Source organism: Montipora capricornis, chromosome 4 (assembly GCF_036669925.1).
Source record: "Montipora capricornis isolate CH-2021 chromosome 4, ASM3666992v2, whole genome shotgun sequence".
NCBI classification, from domain to species: domain Eukaryota; kingdom Metazoa; phylum Cnidaria; class Anthozoa; order Scleractinia; family Acroporidae; genus Montipora; species Montipora capricornis.
The window spans coordinates 31922495-31939590 of NC_090886.1; the positions used below are offsets into that span (position 1 = coordinate 31922495).

The 17096-nt window shown below is 37.5% G+C and overlaps 1 protein-coding gene across 1 annotated transcript; it reads right to left on the minus strand.

Annotated features, from left to right (window-relative positions):
* Positions 1-301: 301 nt before the first annotated feature.
* Positions 302-17075, minus strand: LOC138045926 (nuclear transcription factor Y subunit gamma-like). Its single transcript, XM_068892560.1, has 11 exons — positions 16926-17075; positions 15491-15565; positions 13103-13174; positions 12428-12442; positions 12107-12205; positions 4719-4814; positions 3982-4239; positions 3552-3611; positions 2061-2315; positions 1707-1851; positions 302-990 (listed from the first exon to the last, which is right to left on the minus strand). The coding sequence occupies exons 1-10, from the start codon at positions 16947-16949 to the stop codon at positions 1711-1713; spliced, it is 1095 nt and encodes a 364-aa protein (XP_068748661.1). The 5' UTR covers positions 16950-17075; the 3' UTR covers positions 302-990; positions 1707-1710.
* Between the last annotated feature and the right edge of the window lie 21 nt (positions 17076-17096).

Sequence of the window (17096 nt, forward strand, 5' to 3'; positions counted from 1 at the left end):
GCTACTCGAGGACTATTACTAATAATCCTCTAATAGCGTAGCCAATCAAAATGCAGGATTTGCATTAGTCCGGCAAAAGTTGGGTGATACTAATCACAAAAGCGCTAAATTACTCCCTCAGATGATGAATTCGGTAACGTTCCCATTGGCCTAAACTAAAAATCCATGACTGCGAGTCTAGCATTTCATTGCTCTAATCAAGTTGGGAGCATTTGAATGGGACTTAAGCGTGAAAACAAAAAAAACAAAAACAAAAACAAAAAAAAAAGAAAAAAAACCAAGCAAGCACAAAATACTGACTCTGTTTGAACTGAATCTTAATCTTCCGTCCTTCCTGCGCCCATACAATCTTGCTGTTCTTCGAGCTTGCAATAACACTCGCGTACAATATGTCTTTAAATGTTAGAACTACATGCCATCCACCAAAACTAATATTCCTTTTGGCGCGAAATTACAAAAACTAAACTTGGGAACACTTCATCTTATCTAAGACGAGAACAAAGGAAAGATTCAGAACGGAGTGAGAGTTTCGAACAAGCGCCTTTTGTCTCAGGCTACCGTCGATATCCGCGGAACTACGTGTAACTCGGCAAGCCGATAGAAATAATGTTCACAAACAATTAGGGACGAAACGTTTTAAAATCGGTTCTTAGCCAAATACTGCTAATCCACCGGTAAAAAGGAAAACGGTACTTATGAAATGAACGTTCTATCCTCTCCGTTGTCTGCACCAAGGATTTCTCGCGCGAGTTAATCCCGTAAGCGCTGGTAATATTAGACTAGGTGTTGTGGTGGATGGCAAAATGTTTAATCCGGCGTTCGGCAATAGCAGCAGTCGCCGATATCAAAAAATAAACTATTCCACTTTGATCCCAGCAGTTGCGAAGCATTGCGCAAAATTGTGGTCGCACTGTTGCACATGTGGAGTTGAATACAGTTAATGGTCTGGCAGGAAATAATTTAGCTCCATAGCAGCCAACGACCAGGGGCCTAAATAAATTAAGAAAATAAACGGTGATTGATAAACTTTGGGCAAACGCTGATAAGAACAAAAAAACAAGGAACCTCGTGCTCTGAGACGCTTTTCTTTTGGTCAGCACCAAGAACTCGGACTCTGGCCACTTCTAATGTATGCGCATAAATTAGAAGTGGCCAGAGACCCAGTTCTTGGTGCTGACCAAAAGAAAAGCGGACTCGGGGGACGAGATTGCAAAGCAACTTTCATTGGATCGGTGTCCTGATTAGAGTGTAATGTGAAGTGCTAAGTGTAATGTGAAGTGGTTCTTCACGTGCGGAAATAAAAACCAAGGGAGGCAAGCACATTTTTTCCTCTCCAGTTTGACTGAGCAAGCCAAAGGTAAGAGCCTTTTCTTTACTTTTCGCATAGATTGATTATCGGATAAAAAACCTCACAATTTCTGTGATTTCAGTCCTAAAAATCATGATATGCGTAAACCGCTCTACATCACACTTAGAGATTTCGTTTCACTGGATTCTTACTCAGTAGAGCAATCACCAACGAAGTTGTTACAGAATGGCAATAAACATAAAAAAGGGTACATGTAGCCTTAATTTTCACTGTTTAAAGTTAGTTCTACATGTTCATCGTCTTATGAGTCAATCTCAAGAGTTGTTGTTACAGTAATACCTGCGTCCTCATCCAAAAACAGGCGTCTTTGAATTGAGCTTATAAATACTGATTTTACCTGTCTACTGTTGTTGTTGTGCTTCGCTTGGTGCGAGTGTGGCTTGCTCGGGGGTGGTTCCTTGCTGTTGTATGTAAGTTCCCTGTGGAGTAGCCACTGCGACAGCTGTTACTCCAGTGTGAGGATGTTGCTGAATCTGGTAAATCTTAAAAGGGTTTAAGGACAAAAAGTCAATACAACCACAGTGTAGATTGATAGATACAACATGAGCGGCACATTTGCAGTTTTCATGCACAACGTGCTTCTAAACTTGTGGCAAAAAAATTAAATTCGTTAGTAAATTCATTAAGCTGGCGAGCATGCAGTACTGGTAATGTTACTTCAGTTCTTGTGAAGGCCTCAACCGTGAATTACCTGTCCTCCAGAAGTAAATGTGAACTCTGTAGGTTGCGCGTTTGTTTGCTGTGCCTGTTGCTGAGCTTGCTGTTGTGCCTGGTCAGCTGTGGCCTGTGCTGGCTGTGCAGCAGCCTGTTGTTGCTGTGCCGTTTGGGGTTGAGCGGGTTGTTGTCCTTGAGGTGTCTGCTGCTGCTGTTGCTGCTGCTGTTGTTGCAGTTGCTGTTGAATCTGCTGCATGCGGATGTATTGCATTTGTGCTGTGTTGAAGTGGATCTGTCATTTAACAAAACGAGACTTATGACGCTACATATAGTCCAGGGCTATCAAAAAGGGCCGGTAGCGAAGATTGGTAAGTAGGCGGCCATTTCGGCCGATTACTTTCATCTCAATTCGCTGTTAATATCTGACCAAAAATTGAAAGCTTTGAGAAGTTCAAGAAAAGAGTGTGTGTGACAAATCCTCTTTAGTTTTCCAAGTCAAAGTAAAGACGCATTTCAACCATTTTAAACATGTTTACCTATCCACACGCGATCGAAGAGAAGGAAGGCTCATAGAACGCCTGGGATATTTTCACTGCACTGGATCTCAGGCTTCTGCAGGTGCCGAAATAAAAACCAAGGGGGACAAGCACATTTTTTCCCTTCTCGTTTGAGAGAGCAAGCCAAAAGTAAGAGCCTTTTCTTTACTTTTCGCATAGATTGAGTATCGGATAAAAAACCTCACAATTTCTGTGATTTCAGTCCTCAAAATCAAGATAATTATGCGTAAACCGCTCCACATCAAACTTAGAGATTTCGTTTCGCTGGATTCTTACTCAGTAGAGCAATCACCAACGAAGTTGTTACAGAATAGCAATTAACATTAAAAAGGTACATGTTGTAGCCTTAATTTTCACTGTTTTCATAGGTGCAAGAACTCCCTGGAAAACGCTGAAAATAGCATTTCCAAGCACCTAAATTTCAAAATTTTGACTCCCTTAGCAAGCTCGCGTCCTGGGTGCTCGCAATACAGTCAATGTCTACTTCCTAAATTGGGACGCCTTCTTAAAAACTTTTGACAGCTCTGGTACAGGCTCCAATCTTGGACAAAACTCTTGGGAAAATTCCTGCTTAAACGTCATTTGACATACACTCACAAACAAAGTCTATTGGTTCCCCCTTTTCCCCCATATCAAGAGAATGCTGATAATGTGGTGAAAAATAATGTGCAAGCCTTTGGCAGGATGCCAGTGCCTCACGAAATCCTCATAAAAAATCCCTCTAACTTTAGCAGCAGTCACAGCATTATAGGGATCTAGTACATGTAAATGTTGCAGGTCATTTTGTTCCTTAGGTTAATTTGTTCCAAACCAGGTCAATTTGTTTGAAACTTGGTTGAAATTGCAAGAAGTAAGGAATGATAAAAATCCAACAGTTATTAGAAAGTATAAGTATAAATTATTTGCAAGTAAATTGATCCTGGAGGTGAGTGGATAAACTCAAATAAACACTTTTAATTTGCTCTACTTACAGGGTACTGGACTTCACCTTGGTCTTGTGGCTGGTTCTGTATCATCTGGGTCTGTCCAGGCTAAAAACAACAACAACAATACACTGCTTAATAACTGTTAGGACGACAAAGTTGTAGATAAAAGAACTTCAAATAGGGAAAGACATACAACTGTAGAATCCAACAAGAGAAAATTATTGTTCTAATAAAACAAGAAAACTAATGTATGAAAGTCAACAATAAAAGACATGATTTTTGAAAAGAATTCAAAAGACTGGGCTTTGGTTGTTTAAAAGATGGATGGTACATTCCACCACGTAAATCACAATCCAGCAGGTAAGGAGGGAAGGGGGAGGGGGGGGTGGGGTTATCTCACTCAAAACCAAACAAGCTACCATGAATGGGGTCAATAGAGCCATACACCCTCAAAAAACAGAACAAAAGTACTTACTGCCATGGTAACTATCTGTTGCTGTGGCACACTAGCGATGATTGCCTGTGGCTGGGTGCTGACAGTAACTTGCTGTTGTTGCACCTGCGTTGTCAACTGTTGTTGCTGCTGCTGCTGTTGTGCTTGAGGTGCTGGCTGAGCTTGTTGTTGCTGCTGTTGCTGTTGTTGTTGTTGTTGCATTGTGACGGCATGATGCTGAGCCAACTGGAAATAGTATTGCACTTGCTCTGGTGCCACTACTGTCTGGCGTATAGGATCCTGACATTAAAAAACAAAACATCAGAGAAGTGAGACAAAATAAACGTACATGTAAACTGCACAGCATACAGTACATTACATGTACAGTATGTGATGTACATGTATGTGCAGTAAATCATGTCACTGTTTACTTGAGCTGAAAGGCCCACCACCAACTTTTTTGAGTCTTTTTAAGGTCATGATCTTTCAAGTTCAGAGCATTCAATAAAATTTGAAGTTGTCAGTTTGTTTGAGTAGAGTAACCAAATGTTGTCATTGTCAAAAGGATTTTTTTCTTCAGTTAATAGGGAAGTGTCACTCTAAGTAACTACAGCAAAAGAAATTCCAAGAACATCCTGTATTGTTGTGTTGCAGATAATGTACACTGTAATATAAATTCAGACGCATGCTGTGAATCATAACTGTTTCTGTAGCTCTGTACAATAAACTGCAACCAGACTGGTGACTTGCATAGTGTTTGATTTTACAACAGTCTGTACCTGTCGCTTGGGAGGTTTCAGCTCATCTCTCGGCACAATGTCAATCAAAAAATCAAACTGATCAAACTTGGTTATTGCCATGGCAATGTCATTCCTCTGAAAAAACAAAATATAAAATCAATAAAATTAATACATTGCTAAAACACCATACCACATACAATATACTGAATGTCAACAGTCATCATTCTGCAATTCTTCCATTCTCAAACCTTTTAAACTAATCGTCAATTGACGAGCTTGGGAACTGTTGCCTCAACAGTTAGCAGGAAGGGGCCTGTTGAGATACAGGCACTTCTGGGGCATCTCCAAAATAAAGGCACACCCATTTGGTGCAAAAAGGCTGTATGCAGGCATTGGCTTGAGATTAACCTTGCCTAAATTGCATTTAGCCTCATTTACATGGATAATTGAAAGGTTAGGAACAACACTATGCTAAGTTACTTTTTGGGTGTTTTTTTTTTACCTTGCTCAAAAGATTGAAAGCAAAAAATCAGCAATAGTCACAGGAAAATTTTCCAAAAAACCATGGATGTCATTTGTCTTTTCCATCATGTGAATTAGCAAACTCCCATTCTTACATAATTCCCATTAATGGAAATTTTCCAAGGTAAAAATGTGGTAAACAATAACCATTAATGTAAATTTAGTCTTCTTAATGTCTTTTAACAAATTCCCATTAATGATAATACACTTGATGAAACCAATAATGGGAATTTAAAATCCCATTGTGACTTTGTTAGTGCAATCCATTGTGTTAAATGTTTAAATCCCATCAATGGAAATAAACTCGATAAAACCAATACTGGGAATTGAAAATCCCATCATGCTTTTATATACACAAGCCATTAATGGGAAGTATTTATTTCCATTCATGTGAATTGATAATTGCAGTACACTGTGTAAAATATTAAAATCCCATGAATGGAAATCAACTCGAATAAAACCGATACTGGGAATTGAAAATCCCATCATGCTTTTATATACACAAGCCATTAATGGGAAGTATTCATTTCCATTCATGTGAATTGATAATTGCAGTACACTGTGTAAAATATTAAAATCCCATGAATGGAAATCAACTCGAATAAAACTGATACTGGGAATTGAAAATCCCATCATGCTTTTATATACACAAGCCATTAATGGGAAGTATTCATTTCCATTCATGTGAATTGATAATTGCAGTACACTATGTAAAATATTAAAATCCCATGAATGGAAATCGACTTAATAAAACCAATAATGGGAATTGAAAATTCCACGAAAGTATTCTTTACACAAGTCATTAATGGAAAGTATTCCTATCCACTCATGCAAATTGATTAGTGCAGTACATTCTGTAAAATATCGAAATACCATTAATGGCAAATCAACTTGCTATAAACATTACTGGGAATTTTAAATCTATATTCAAGCCACAAATGGGAAAACATTTAAATCATTTCACATGAATTGGTTAGTGCAGCCCACGATTTAAAATGTTGAATCCCTTGAATGGAGACCACGTTACTTGATACATGTACAATGTACAAATCAAGAAAACGAAGGAATGACTAATAAGGACTTAAAATAATTTCAACACAGAAACTAAATGACAACTTCAACTGAAACTTGACACTGAGGCAGTCAGTTAAAAGCAGAATTAATTTTAAAAGGAAATAGGAAATTGATAAATCTGGATGTTTTCACAGACACAGCCACAAATGTAATCCAATATCAAATCCAAAAACGGTTCTCTTTTTTTAAACCATGAAGGACTACAAATAATATTATTGTAATGCAATGGATCAATATATGAAAATACACAAAGGAAGCCTAATTTAAATTCACAAATCATACTTATGGAAAAAATTAACTGCAACGGAAATTCTCAATTATTTTCTTTGGCATTAAAATTTTGTTACCAAGGAAGAGACATTTTGTTAGAGGCCCTCGTCTCTGACAATAATTTAACTGAGTACCACAAGCAGGTGGTAATTGGCTTGATTTTAATTCAGTGAAATTATACCTTATCATGATTCCTTTGACAAGAATCAAGAGATTGATTTTGCACATTTACGAAAACTACAGCATAGTGATTACAAAATCTGGACTCAGTCCACTACACGTAGAAGACATTCATCTCCCCTCCAATTCACCGCTTGCTTTACATAAAAAGAGTTCTGTGAAAAAAATATCTTGTTCGGCCTCTCTCATGTCACAGTAAGGTACGAACAGGTCTTCACCTGGCTTCTCCATATCCCTTGTCATTGAAGGACAATGAACCTTGTATTTGGTTCACTAAAAGAAGTACTCTGTAAATGGCACATACAATAATTATCTTCAATTGTAGTTGTTCTAAATCGAACTGCTCCGATTGGTCTGTAAGTATCCGATGAATTAGGCCCCTGATGAACAATCCTCCAAGTCACCTTCAGCTTCACTTGAACTGGATTGAAAATTACTATCACTGAGCGTTTCCTTTGCCTTGTGAATTGATTCTGTGTTCACGCTGTAGGATTTAAAATATAGGGTGAGTTGCAAAAGAACACACCATGCGTTATTGAGTTTGCATGCTCCAAAAGGAAATCAGACAAAACCTGTAACATTTTCAATCTGTTTACGACTCATATTGTGTGACTAGCATGTACACATGTAAATCCTTCGCTCTGAAGTAAAATGCATCAAGTAGAAATTTGTTTGGTATGAAAAACAAAGTTTACAATGTGTACTTACTCATCAAAAGAGGACTAACAAAGTGACAAGAATTTTGCCATTGCCGATGATGAAACCGCTTTCCCTTAGCAGGAAATACATGGAAAATGACCATGGGCTTTCGCTACGCTGACATCAAGTGATATTGATTCCTTCCCATCTCCTTTTCATGTCCTCAGGCAATGAAATATATAACTTGCAGTTTCTACTGAGGAAACACAGACGATCGTTCATACTTTGAGAGAGAAGAGTGGGTGGAGTCACGAGTTTTTTTCCATATTTGGGCATGAAATCCAACAATTCTTTGCCCTCTCACTTTTCGCGCCTTTTTCAACTCCTCTGTTTGTAACGTTTGGTATTCTCGAGAATTCATCTTCAGAATAATCATAATAATCTTGAAGAATCATGGAAGGTGCTTCAAGGAAGTTTGTGAGTGGAAAGTGGAAATTGTGTGCCAAAAAAATAAAGCAGATGCTTAATTAATAACGAGGCATAAAAAACTCAAAGGTATGTGGTGGAGTGTTTCTCTTTAATATAAATGTTTTGCTTCTTCGCTGTTAAAAACATACTCACTTATCACGACTCCTGACCTTATCAAACTGAAACTGAAAGCCCAATTGCAAGTTTAACTTATTCTTTGTTACTTTGGAGCTCCGATTAGATAATGGCCTCAGTGCTTCCAGGTGTTAATTTAATTAATCAGCCTGCAACGAATTTAGGGTTAGCTTCTAAACGATACAGTACTTTTTTTCTATCTTTCTTTTTTAGCGAGGCCTCACAGATAGGGCAGCATTCATTTGGTAATCACTTCAAGTTGTGTGGCCTTCATCTCAACTGAAGTATCAGATGTGCAAGAACCCAGCTACAGTCATACGGAAAGCAACTTGGCTTGAAAAATATTCAAAAGGAGGACGAGAACTTGACCAAGGTTATGAAAAATACCAGTAGTTGGCAGTTTGAACAATCCTACAAGAAATGACATCGTAATAGTCAAGCCATCTTAGGGATCTTGGTTGTGAAGTTTCATGTAAAAGTGTCTGGCAATTCTTGTTCTCATTTTGTTGAGTTTGGAATATATTGCAACTAAGTTGCATTTGAACTTCATTATGTTAACATTGTTTCTATGAACGATGAAATGACATTGAATTGTTTCTATGCCTAAAACATGTATCGAAAACTATAGTAAATTCACATTAATTAAAGGAAGTTTCAATACAATGCATGTCTAATTGCTGTATTTTAGTAGTATCCTATATACAGTACCGCTCGAAACTATTTGTGCATTTGCCGCGGTTCTGACTAGGTGAAACCGCAGGTTCAATCCCCAGTTTGACCGAGGTAAAACCTCGTCTACGGTAACCGAAAGCCGAGGTTTTACCTAGATTTTTTCCGGTTGATTTACGCCGCGGTTGAGAGGACGCAGTATGCTAAAGAAATCTGCATATTTTTGCGGATCAATCGCAGCGATAATTAGTATGCGTATTTGCCGTATTTACAATCTGCGAAGTTTGGTACATTCGATTATAATAAAGTCGCATTCATAAAGCGTTGATCGTTTTTCTTTTTCCAGCAAACGACAAGATTTCTAAAAGTTGTTCGAAATCTGTTAAATACAGATGTTATAAAGATCAGCAGAAATTCTATCAAGAAATTTACACGTGTTTGGGAAAACTCGTCTTAACGGTGACGCCGCTCGTCTAGCGGCCGGCCTTGAAAGATACGCGAAAGTCATTTCGATCTTATCGCCCGAAAGATGAAAGAGAACGATTAACTTTAAGTAATTGTCAGCCGTTCGAGCAAAGTGGCTCTCCATTTGTTACAAACTTGTCAAGCAGTTTGAATCGAACAGCGTATTTCATGAGCTATCGCTCTCGCTTGCGTGACGGAAGCATGCAGCTTAGTTTATTTACCAAATTGGCAGAGGCTTCATTGAACTCGTCTATCGTGTGATCGTTGAAGCATTAATTTAAGTTAATCATAACAATTCAGAGGAATGAATATTTCTGAATTTCAAGCTCAACTGCTGAATTACCTGCCACTTAATATTTTGAATCAGAAATGATCGTAATTAACGCGCGACATGGAGTGGTCAGGAGAATGCAAGTCAGTTCGATCGAAAGTTGTTTTGATCGAAGGTCGTTTCGATCGACAAAAGTCGATTCGATCGAAGACAAGAGTCAGTTCGATCGAAGACTGTAACTATTGCTAAAGTGTATTGAACTTACTATTTACCAAATCTGTTTAAAAATATTTCCTGATACAGTTAACTTCGGAGTTGTGGAAAACACATTCTTGAACCTTGGTCTTCAAGGAACATGACCGCCAGCCGTCTGTTTTTGAAGATGAGAAATTTTGTATGGCGTGTTTCAGTGTACGCACGTTATAGCGAATAGCTAATTGAGCATTGCCGATCAGGAACGCCGAGAAAGAAACGCCGGCAACAAAGGAAATCAATTGAACACCGCGTTTCCGCGTCGCGCATAATACTTCGCGCAAACATTACACAACACAAGAACTTTTATTATCTATACGCTTGCAAAACTGTAGTTTTTATAAACATTTACTCTTCGATCAAACTGACTCTTGCCTTCGATCGAACTGACTTTTGGTTTCGATCGAAACGAACTTCGATCGAAACGACCTTCGATCGAAACGACCGGTTACCGGTCAGGAGTTGCTTAAGAAACTTCGGGAATACAGTTAGGGTTCTTCGCTGGTGTAATCTTTAAGTCATTACATGTTGTAGTAAGGTTTAGTTTAAAGTTAGAGCTTTTCAACAACTATCCCGTAAACATTTCTATTTGGACCGGACGCAAAATTTGAAGCGCTTTTTATTGTAAATATACATATTTCCTGTCGGACCAGTTGCACTGGCGGCGACTTAAGTTACGCATAATCCACACAGTTTTTTAAAAAGAAATGTCCTTTTACCCCTTTCGAAGAACTGTTCATCATGATAGCGGAAAACTTACAAGTTATTAAACATAAAGATGTAAGAATAAGGCATCATGAAAGGTTATCAACATTCTCTGTTCTCAGCTGTCACGGCACAAATGAGATGAACATATTTAACAGTGCGTTGCGTTGCGTCGGTGCTGTGAAAAACTGCTTGGATATTCATTCTTTACCTTGGGGAGCTAGGTGTGATAATATTAAACAATGCTTTGCAAAGTACCATTGTTTTCTTGCGGCACATTACCGCAATTAAGTCGGCCGCGGCATTCGGTTGCTTTCGTCTTTGCCTCGGTTGCGGTTTTCGTCCAACCTAGGTGATTTCGCGGTAAACACTATCGGCAAAGACGAGGTATTACCGCATGCAAATGCACTAATAGTTTCGAGCGGTACTGTACATTTAATCAATTAATATACACTCTCAAACCTGACCATTCTTAACATCTTGTTACTTTAAATCCAATCTGATGAATTAGTATGTTTGATTTTACAGTAAGAGTTTCAGTTTGTTCACACCTTAGCCCATCCATTATCATAGGCAGTCAAAATTACATATTTGTGTTTACAGAGCCACAACCTGGTTTTGAAATAAATGCCAAGATGGAAGGTTGAGGAAACAAACATGAGAAAACCCATCCCAGCCATCCAATAAACCACAATGGTTATCCTAAAAAAAATAGTGGTACAGGATGTAAAACCTTTGATGGGAAATTGTACAACGAATGGTGAACAAAGGAAAACCAACAATGGAAAATACAAGACAGTCACATTTTGTGTGCAAAAGCGAAGATGGTTTTCAAGTGTTCTCCACAGTGGCTAATATCATGACACCACAATGTGTAATTTACAGATTATCCTTGTTTAAATAGTAAAACCCATGATGGTTTTCAAATGATCTCCACAGTGGTAATAACCAAATAACCATAATGGGAATTAACAGAAACATGCATGGGTTAAGAAAATAAACACATGTTTTTTGTGGAATTCCCATGATGTTTAACACCATAAAAACTTGATGGGAAATTCAATAAACATGCTTATTTCAATAGAAAAACCATGATGGTTTTCAAATGATATCCACAGTGGTAATAACCAAATAACCGTAATAGGAATTAACAGAAACATGCATGGGTTAAGAAAATAAACACATGTTTTTTGTGCAATTCCCATGATGTTTAACACCATGCAAAAACTTGATGGGAAATTCAATAAACATGCATGTTTCAATAGAAAAACCATGATGGTTTTCAAATGATATCCACAGTGGTAATAACCAAATAACTGTAATGGGAATTAACAGAAGCATGCATGGGTTAATAGAATAAACCATCATGTTTTTTTGTGTATTTTCCATGATGTTTAACACCATAAAAACTTGATGGGAAATTGGATAGACATGCATGTTTTCTAAGCAAAAGCCACAATGTTTTTTTTGGTTATTAACATTGTTGGCTTTTATGTGAAAAACCATTCACGGAAAGAATTCCGCTTTTCCATTAATAGTTTCTTCAATGGGATTTAGCTAAATTCCCATTCAAAAAACCACTCATGTTTTTTTGGAAAATTTTCCTGTGAGTATATTTGAGAAAGTTAAAAAAAAAACAACCGAAAAAGTCATTTGCAATACTGCAACATGGTGCTCTTCCCAAACCTTGAATTATCCTTCTTAGGAGCTTTAGCAAAAAAAGAGTTTTGTAAGGAATTTAATGGATTTACAAGTAACATGATAATGAATGCCCAACCTGCAACGTTCTTCTCTTATTGTCTTCTGTGTGAATCCAAGCTCTAAGAGACAGCTCGTTTATAAAGATTTGAGCAGCTTTGGCAAATAAAACAGGAGCCTTGAATTAAAAAGAAAACAATTATCATTTAGCTCTAAGGCTTTTATGTTCAGCCATAAGACAGCAAGCCAACCCAGGAAATTAAGTAACTTGCCACCTCCACTTGCCAATGGAACCATGCTAAAGGAGCAATCACACTATTTTGGAACTTTCAGCCTCTGGAGAGGGGTATTATTTTCATGTTAAAAGAAGAAGTTTTTGTCCGCCGTTAGAGACTCTTACCTCTGCACTGATCATCTGAAAAAAAAAACAAATAATTATACAAAACAATGTGATTGGTGACAGCAATAAATTATTATTATTATTACAATAATTGTTTTTAAACAAAAAGATACTCAATGTTTTTCAAGTAGAATAGGTTAGTCTACATGAAAAAAAAGATCCTTAAGAATAAAATTCAAGGTACATGTATGCATCACACTGGATGTAGTGCAAGGATTTTAACTTGCCCTTCTTGTCCCCATTAATCCATTGACCCCTGAGAGTGAGACGATTTTACCCCTAGGGAGTCCTAGGGCATTTGAGGTGTGAATGGGTTATTGCAAAAAAACATGTACAGTACAGTACATGTCTAAAGTTACTGTGGCAAATATTACGAACTTTTATTGCTCAAAAGGATTGCTGTGACAAAACTTGTGAGAGATAGAGTGTCTGTGGGTCAGGGTCAACTACATGTAACACAGTGTAACACCTGGCAAGCAATTTGACTCATCAATGTTGGAACCTCTTGTTGAAACAAAATACCGATCAAAGTTGAGCGAAAACAAAATGCCTACAAGTACATAGGTTAAAACCATAAATCATACACAATGTACACACCAAGCAACCATGCCTCTCCTCTTTGGAAAGTACTGTAAAGGAATTAGCTGCAGATACTATCATGTAGAATTTACTGACCTTCACTTCCTCATCTTGTTTCATTATCTTCTTAATTCTTGCAAGCGGCAACTCTTGAATTTTAAAATCATTCTGAAAAATTAATATAATTTACCTCAATATGTACAGTGTCTTAAAGTGCTACTGCGACCAAAAAACAAATCTTCTTTTTCTTTGGGCTTCAAAACTGTGTTAACTTAACACTAAGTGACCCAAGTTTTAAGTTCTGATTTTAAAAAGACACCTGTTTATTTTAACTGGAATTTTTGTTATTTGTTGGTCCGCCATTACTAACTTTAAAATCTTGAGAGAGCTGGGTTGAGGAGAAAATGATGTCAAAGACTCGCTGGTTTAAGAATGCAATGCGTGTGTACGCGCTGAATAATATGCAGCACAGGAGCTTTTTGGGCTTATAAACTCGTGTTTTGCATAAAATTACATGTATATAATAAGTTGCGTTTACACGCTGAAATGTTAAGCTAGTGAGTAAATGATGTCACTTTTCGTTAGATGCAACCCTCTGAGGTCCAATCGGTCAGCTTTGAACGTGAGTAATGGCGGACCGTAAAAGCCAAAACTTACACTCAAAATACATGTAAACAGCCTTTGGATAAAAATCAAATCTCAAAATTTTACCAGTCAGGTGTTAAGCGAACATGCTTGCTCTTTTGAACTGGCACACATTTTTGCAGAACAAGACTCTAAAAGTACCTACGTGTATCATCATAATTTTATTGAGAGAAAACCTCTCCTGAGTCTGTCCTAGCAGGAAGGCTATCTGTATTTATAAATTCTGTGGTAACAGCAGGTTAACTTTGCTCTCTCTACTCCTTAAACATGTTTTACTCCTTTTTTGTTGCTGAAGTGAGTGAGCCTGAAGTGAACGAACAAGGCAGCCCTCCAATTGGGAGAAGAACAATGTTTTCTTTGAAATGCAAGGGATTGTGGTAAAAGGTGCAAGGAATTGTGGTTATGCGGGAGTGGAGGAATCAAGATGCATGATATGATCTTGTTACACCGAAGATTTGCTGTTTTTCATTCTGCTTCTTGTACATGTATCCTCAAACTTTTCTTGTAAAATGTACAAATGTAGATAATTTCACTGTCACGCAACAAACAAATAAAATAATTATTTGAAATTGTTCAGTGGAAAAGGCCAAGAACTTGGAATGTTGTTGGAAACAAAATAATCTTTTAATCGCCTCTCCAATTCTCAGGTCTGTGTTGCAGCATTTCACGCAACTTTAAGGAGTTTGTATGGAGATGCCATGTGGTCTACCAATATGGTGGCTGGTAATCGATAAAAACATCTGGAGTTCAGTTTGCTATGAAAGTGCTTACTTTTCGCTCCTGATATAAAAATACATGTGACAGTATGAACACATCGCCTAATGTACTTGACAGGCTCAAACTGATGAGATTCATAGGGATAGATATTTTTTCAACTAAAAAGGTGACAATGTAGAAATTCAAAATGCTGTATTTTTTTAAACAAAAAAGGTCATGGAACTGGGAAATAAGATTTATTTCTACATGTAGGTCATCTTCAATCCTCCTTTAGATGAAAGTTCAGAAGACCTTGCAATTGCAATTTTGATTTTAGAATTTGATTACGTCACTGTGAAGACTATCTATTGTTTTCTTTCTTCTCTCAAGTGGGGTCCAGAGTGAGATCCAGTGGGGGTCCATGCTTTGTACCGTCCCTGCTCAAGACCTATAAAAATCCCCCATTCAATTCCATGCATGGTCTGTCATTGAATTACCACAAGCATACATGTAATTGAACATCTCCCTTCCCCTCGGAAGCATTTCAACCATTAAATTTTAGGTCAACTAGTATGAGTCACTTATTTTAATTGAAAAATCCTTTTCAAGAACACTGTCTAAACAATGGTATCATGGCATAATAATTATTAAGATATAGATGATAAACGGGAAAGCATACATGTAAAATACACTGAAAACAACTTAACAAAATTGGTGAAAGATTAAGCATACATGTAGAAGGGCTACTACATGTAACATTAATTAATGGCACAGGTTCATAGGATCAGCAACAAAAATTAATGAGCCTAAACAAAAATTACAATGTAGGCAAACTTAAAACTAAGACAAAGCAGCTGTCTCGTGAATATGGAGCTTCCAGGGAGACTTTCTGGGGAACTGCCATGTGCTTGCTCTTTATTTAAACTACTGTATGTGGCTCACTTGGGAGACTGCTGTCCTCTCAAGCTCCCTTGGCTACCATCACGGGACATGTACCTGATCCCTCTATCAGGACTGCCATTAGTTTGGGTATTAACTACTCAAGGCCATGGAATACTGCTTACAGTACAATTAATTTTATTTATTAATTTTATTATCAATGGTATATCAGCAAAGCTTAACTGAATTCTATATAGCACCTACAGTGTTCATGTTCCTGATTTCTTGCATTTGACGTGGCCAGAAGGTGGCGAGAAGCTGTGCAGCTTCAGATTGACCCTTAAAGAAAGCAAGTATTAACAAGGACTCTATAATTACAGTTGTGTTGAAGTGATAATCTCATTGTGCACACTGGTGACGCTAACAAATTTTACTACTACATGTAGTCAATTTAGTGTTTCAACATTCAGCTATATGAGATTATCACACTGTGTACAATGTACATGTATGAACTACATCCACATGTATTTTGCACTATATAAGTAATAAATTATTATTATTATTAATTACATGATACTCTCCTAGTTTTAGAATGCACTCAAGTATCAAGAGATTTGGTTATAGTTTTTTTACAGTTACTCAAAAGAGAGGGACACTGAAAAACGCAGACTGCAGACTGTGCAGAACGTCTGTAAAATGAAATTCGATTAGCCTGAATATCAATCTAGTTAGCCTAATTAGGCCTAAATAACATTCAGGTTAGCCTGTTTATGGTCAGCTTTCAATAATAGTGTGGGTAACACCATATTTTACTCCTGGTCTGCATGGTTTGCACAGTCTAAAGTCTCTGTTTTGGCGTGACTGCAAAAAAGATACAACTACATGTAGTCATGGTTAATTCAGGTGGCAGCATAAAAATTGGACAAAAATTAACTTAAACAGTAGCATGCTAATAATTATATAATACATGTACTGTACCAGTTATGTTGTTGCACATTACAGAGCAATTTCAGAATACCTGTTCACTTTTGCCCTCCTCTAACGACAATGCTTAAAGAACGAGGCATACTTGTGCTATTGATGTTATTCACATGACTTTTTGTATGCAAATACATGTAAGTGAACAGGTATTCTACAATGTAGCTCACCTTGCAGCCTGATCGTGTACACGTACATTAATCTCACGATATCTTTGTTATAAAAAGAGAGATTTTGATTAACACACAAATAGTACAGTGGCCGTTCGAATTAATGTTAATCTCGGGTACCGTACCTCGTTCCCTAAGCTTCCGGTTGGCTTACTGTATTTATATGTATATTTAAACGAAAAGTTAAGCCAATTTAGCCGGCAAGAACCTCCGAGTCGGGCTTTAGAAAAGGATGTGTCCAACAATAGTACAGTGGCCACTCAGTTTAATTCCCAACCTTTTTAATTCTGAGCGGTAGCGGGAATGTATACATTTTTCACAAAAAGTTTATTTCATTTGCTAACGAAAACATTCCTGAAAGCTAAACGTCTCGAAGAAATACTCAAATAAACTATGTCAGGTATTCCAACAGAGATGTAAAATCGAAGCTGAAGAGATCGATCGGGAAGACTTGAACATCTGCCAACCGGTTAACCGGTTTTTGATGCTGTGCATGCTGCGAGACAAAAACTGCACAATTTAGCCAACAATATGTCAAATAAAACACTTACCGATGGTGCATACACCTCTCCCATATCTGAATATTATCTTAAAAGGACACAAAGAACGAATATTAGGCCAAAATTAAGCAAAATTTCCTTTTTGAAAGAATCTTTTTGTCAAGATGTCAAAAATGGCGTCCCTGCTGCTATTCCCTACCCAGACCCTCGCAACCCGAACTG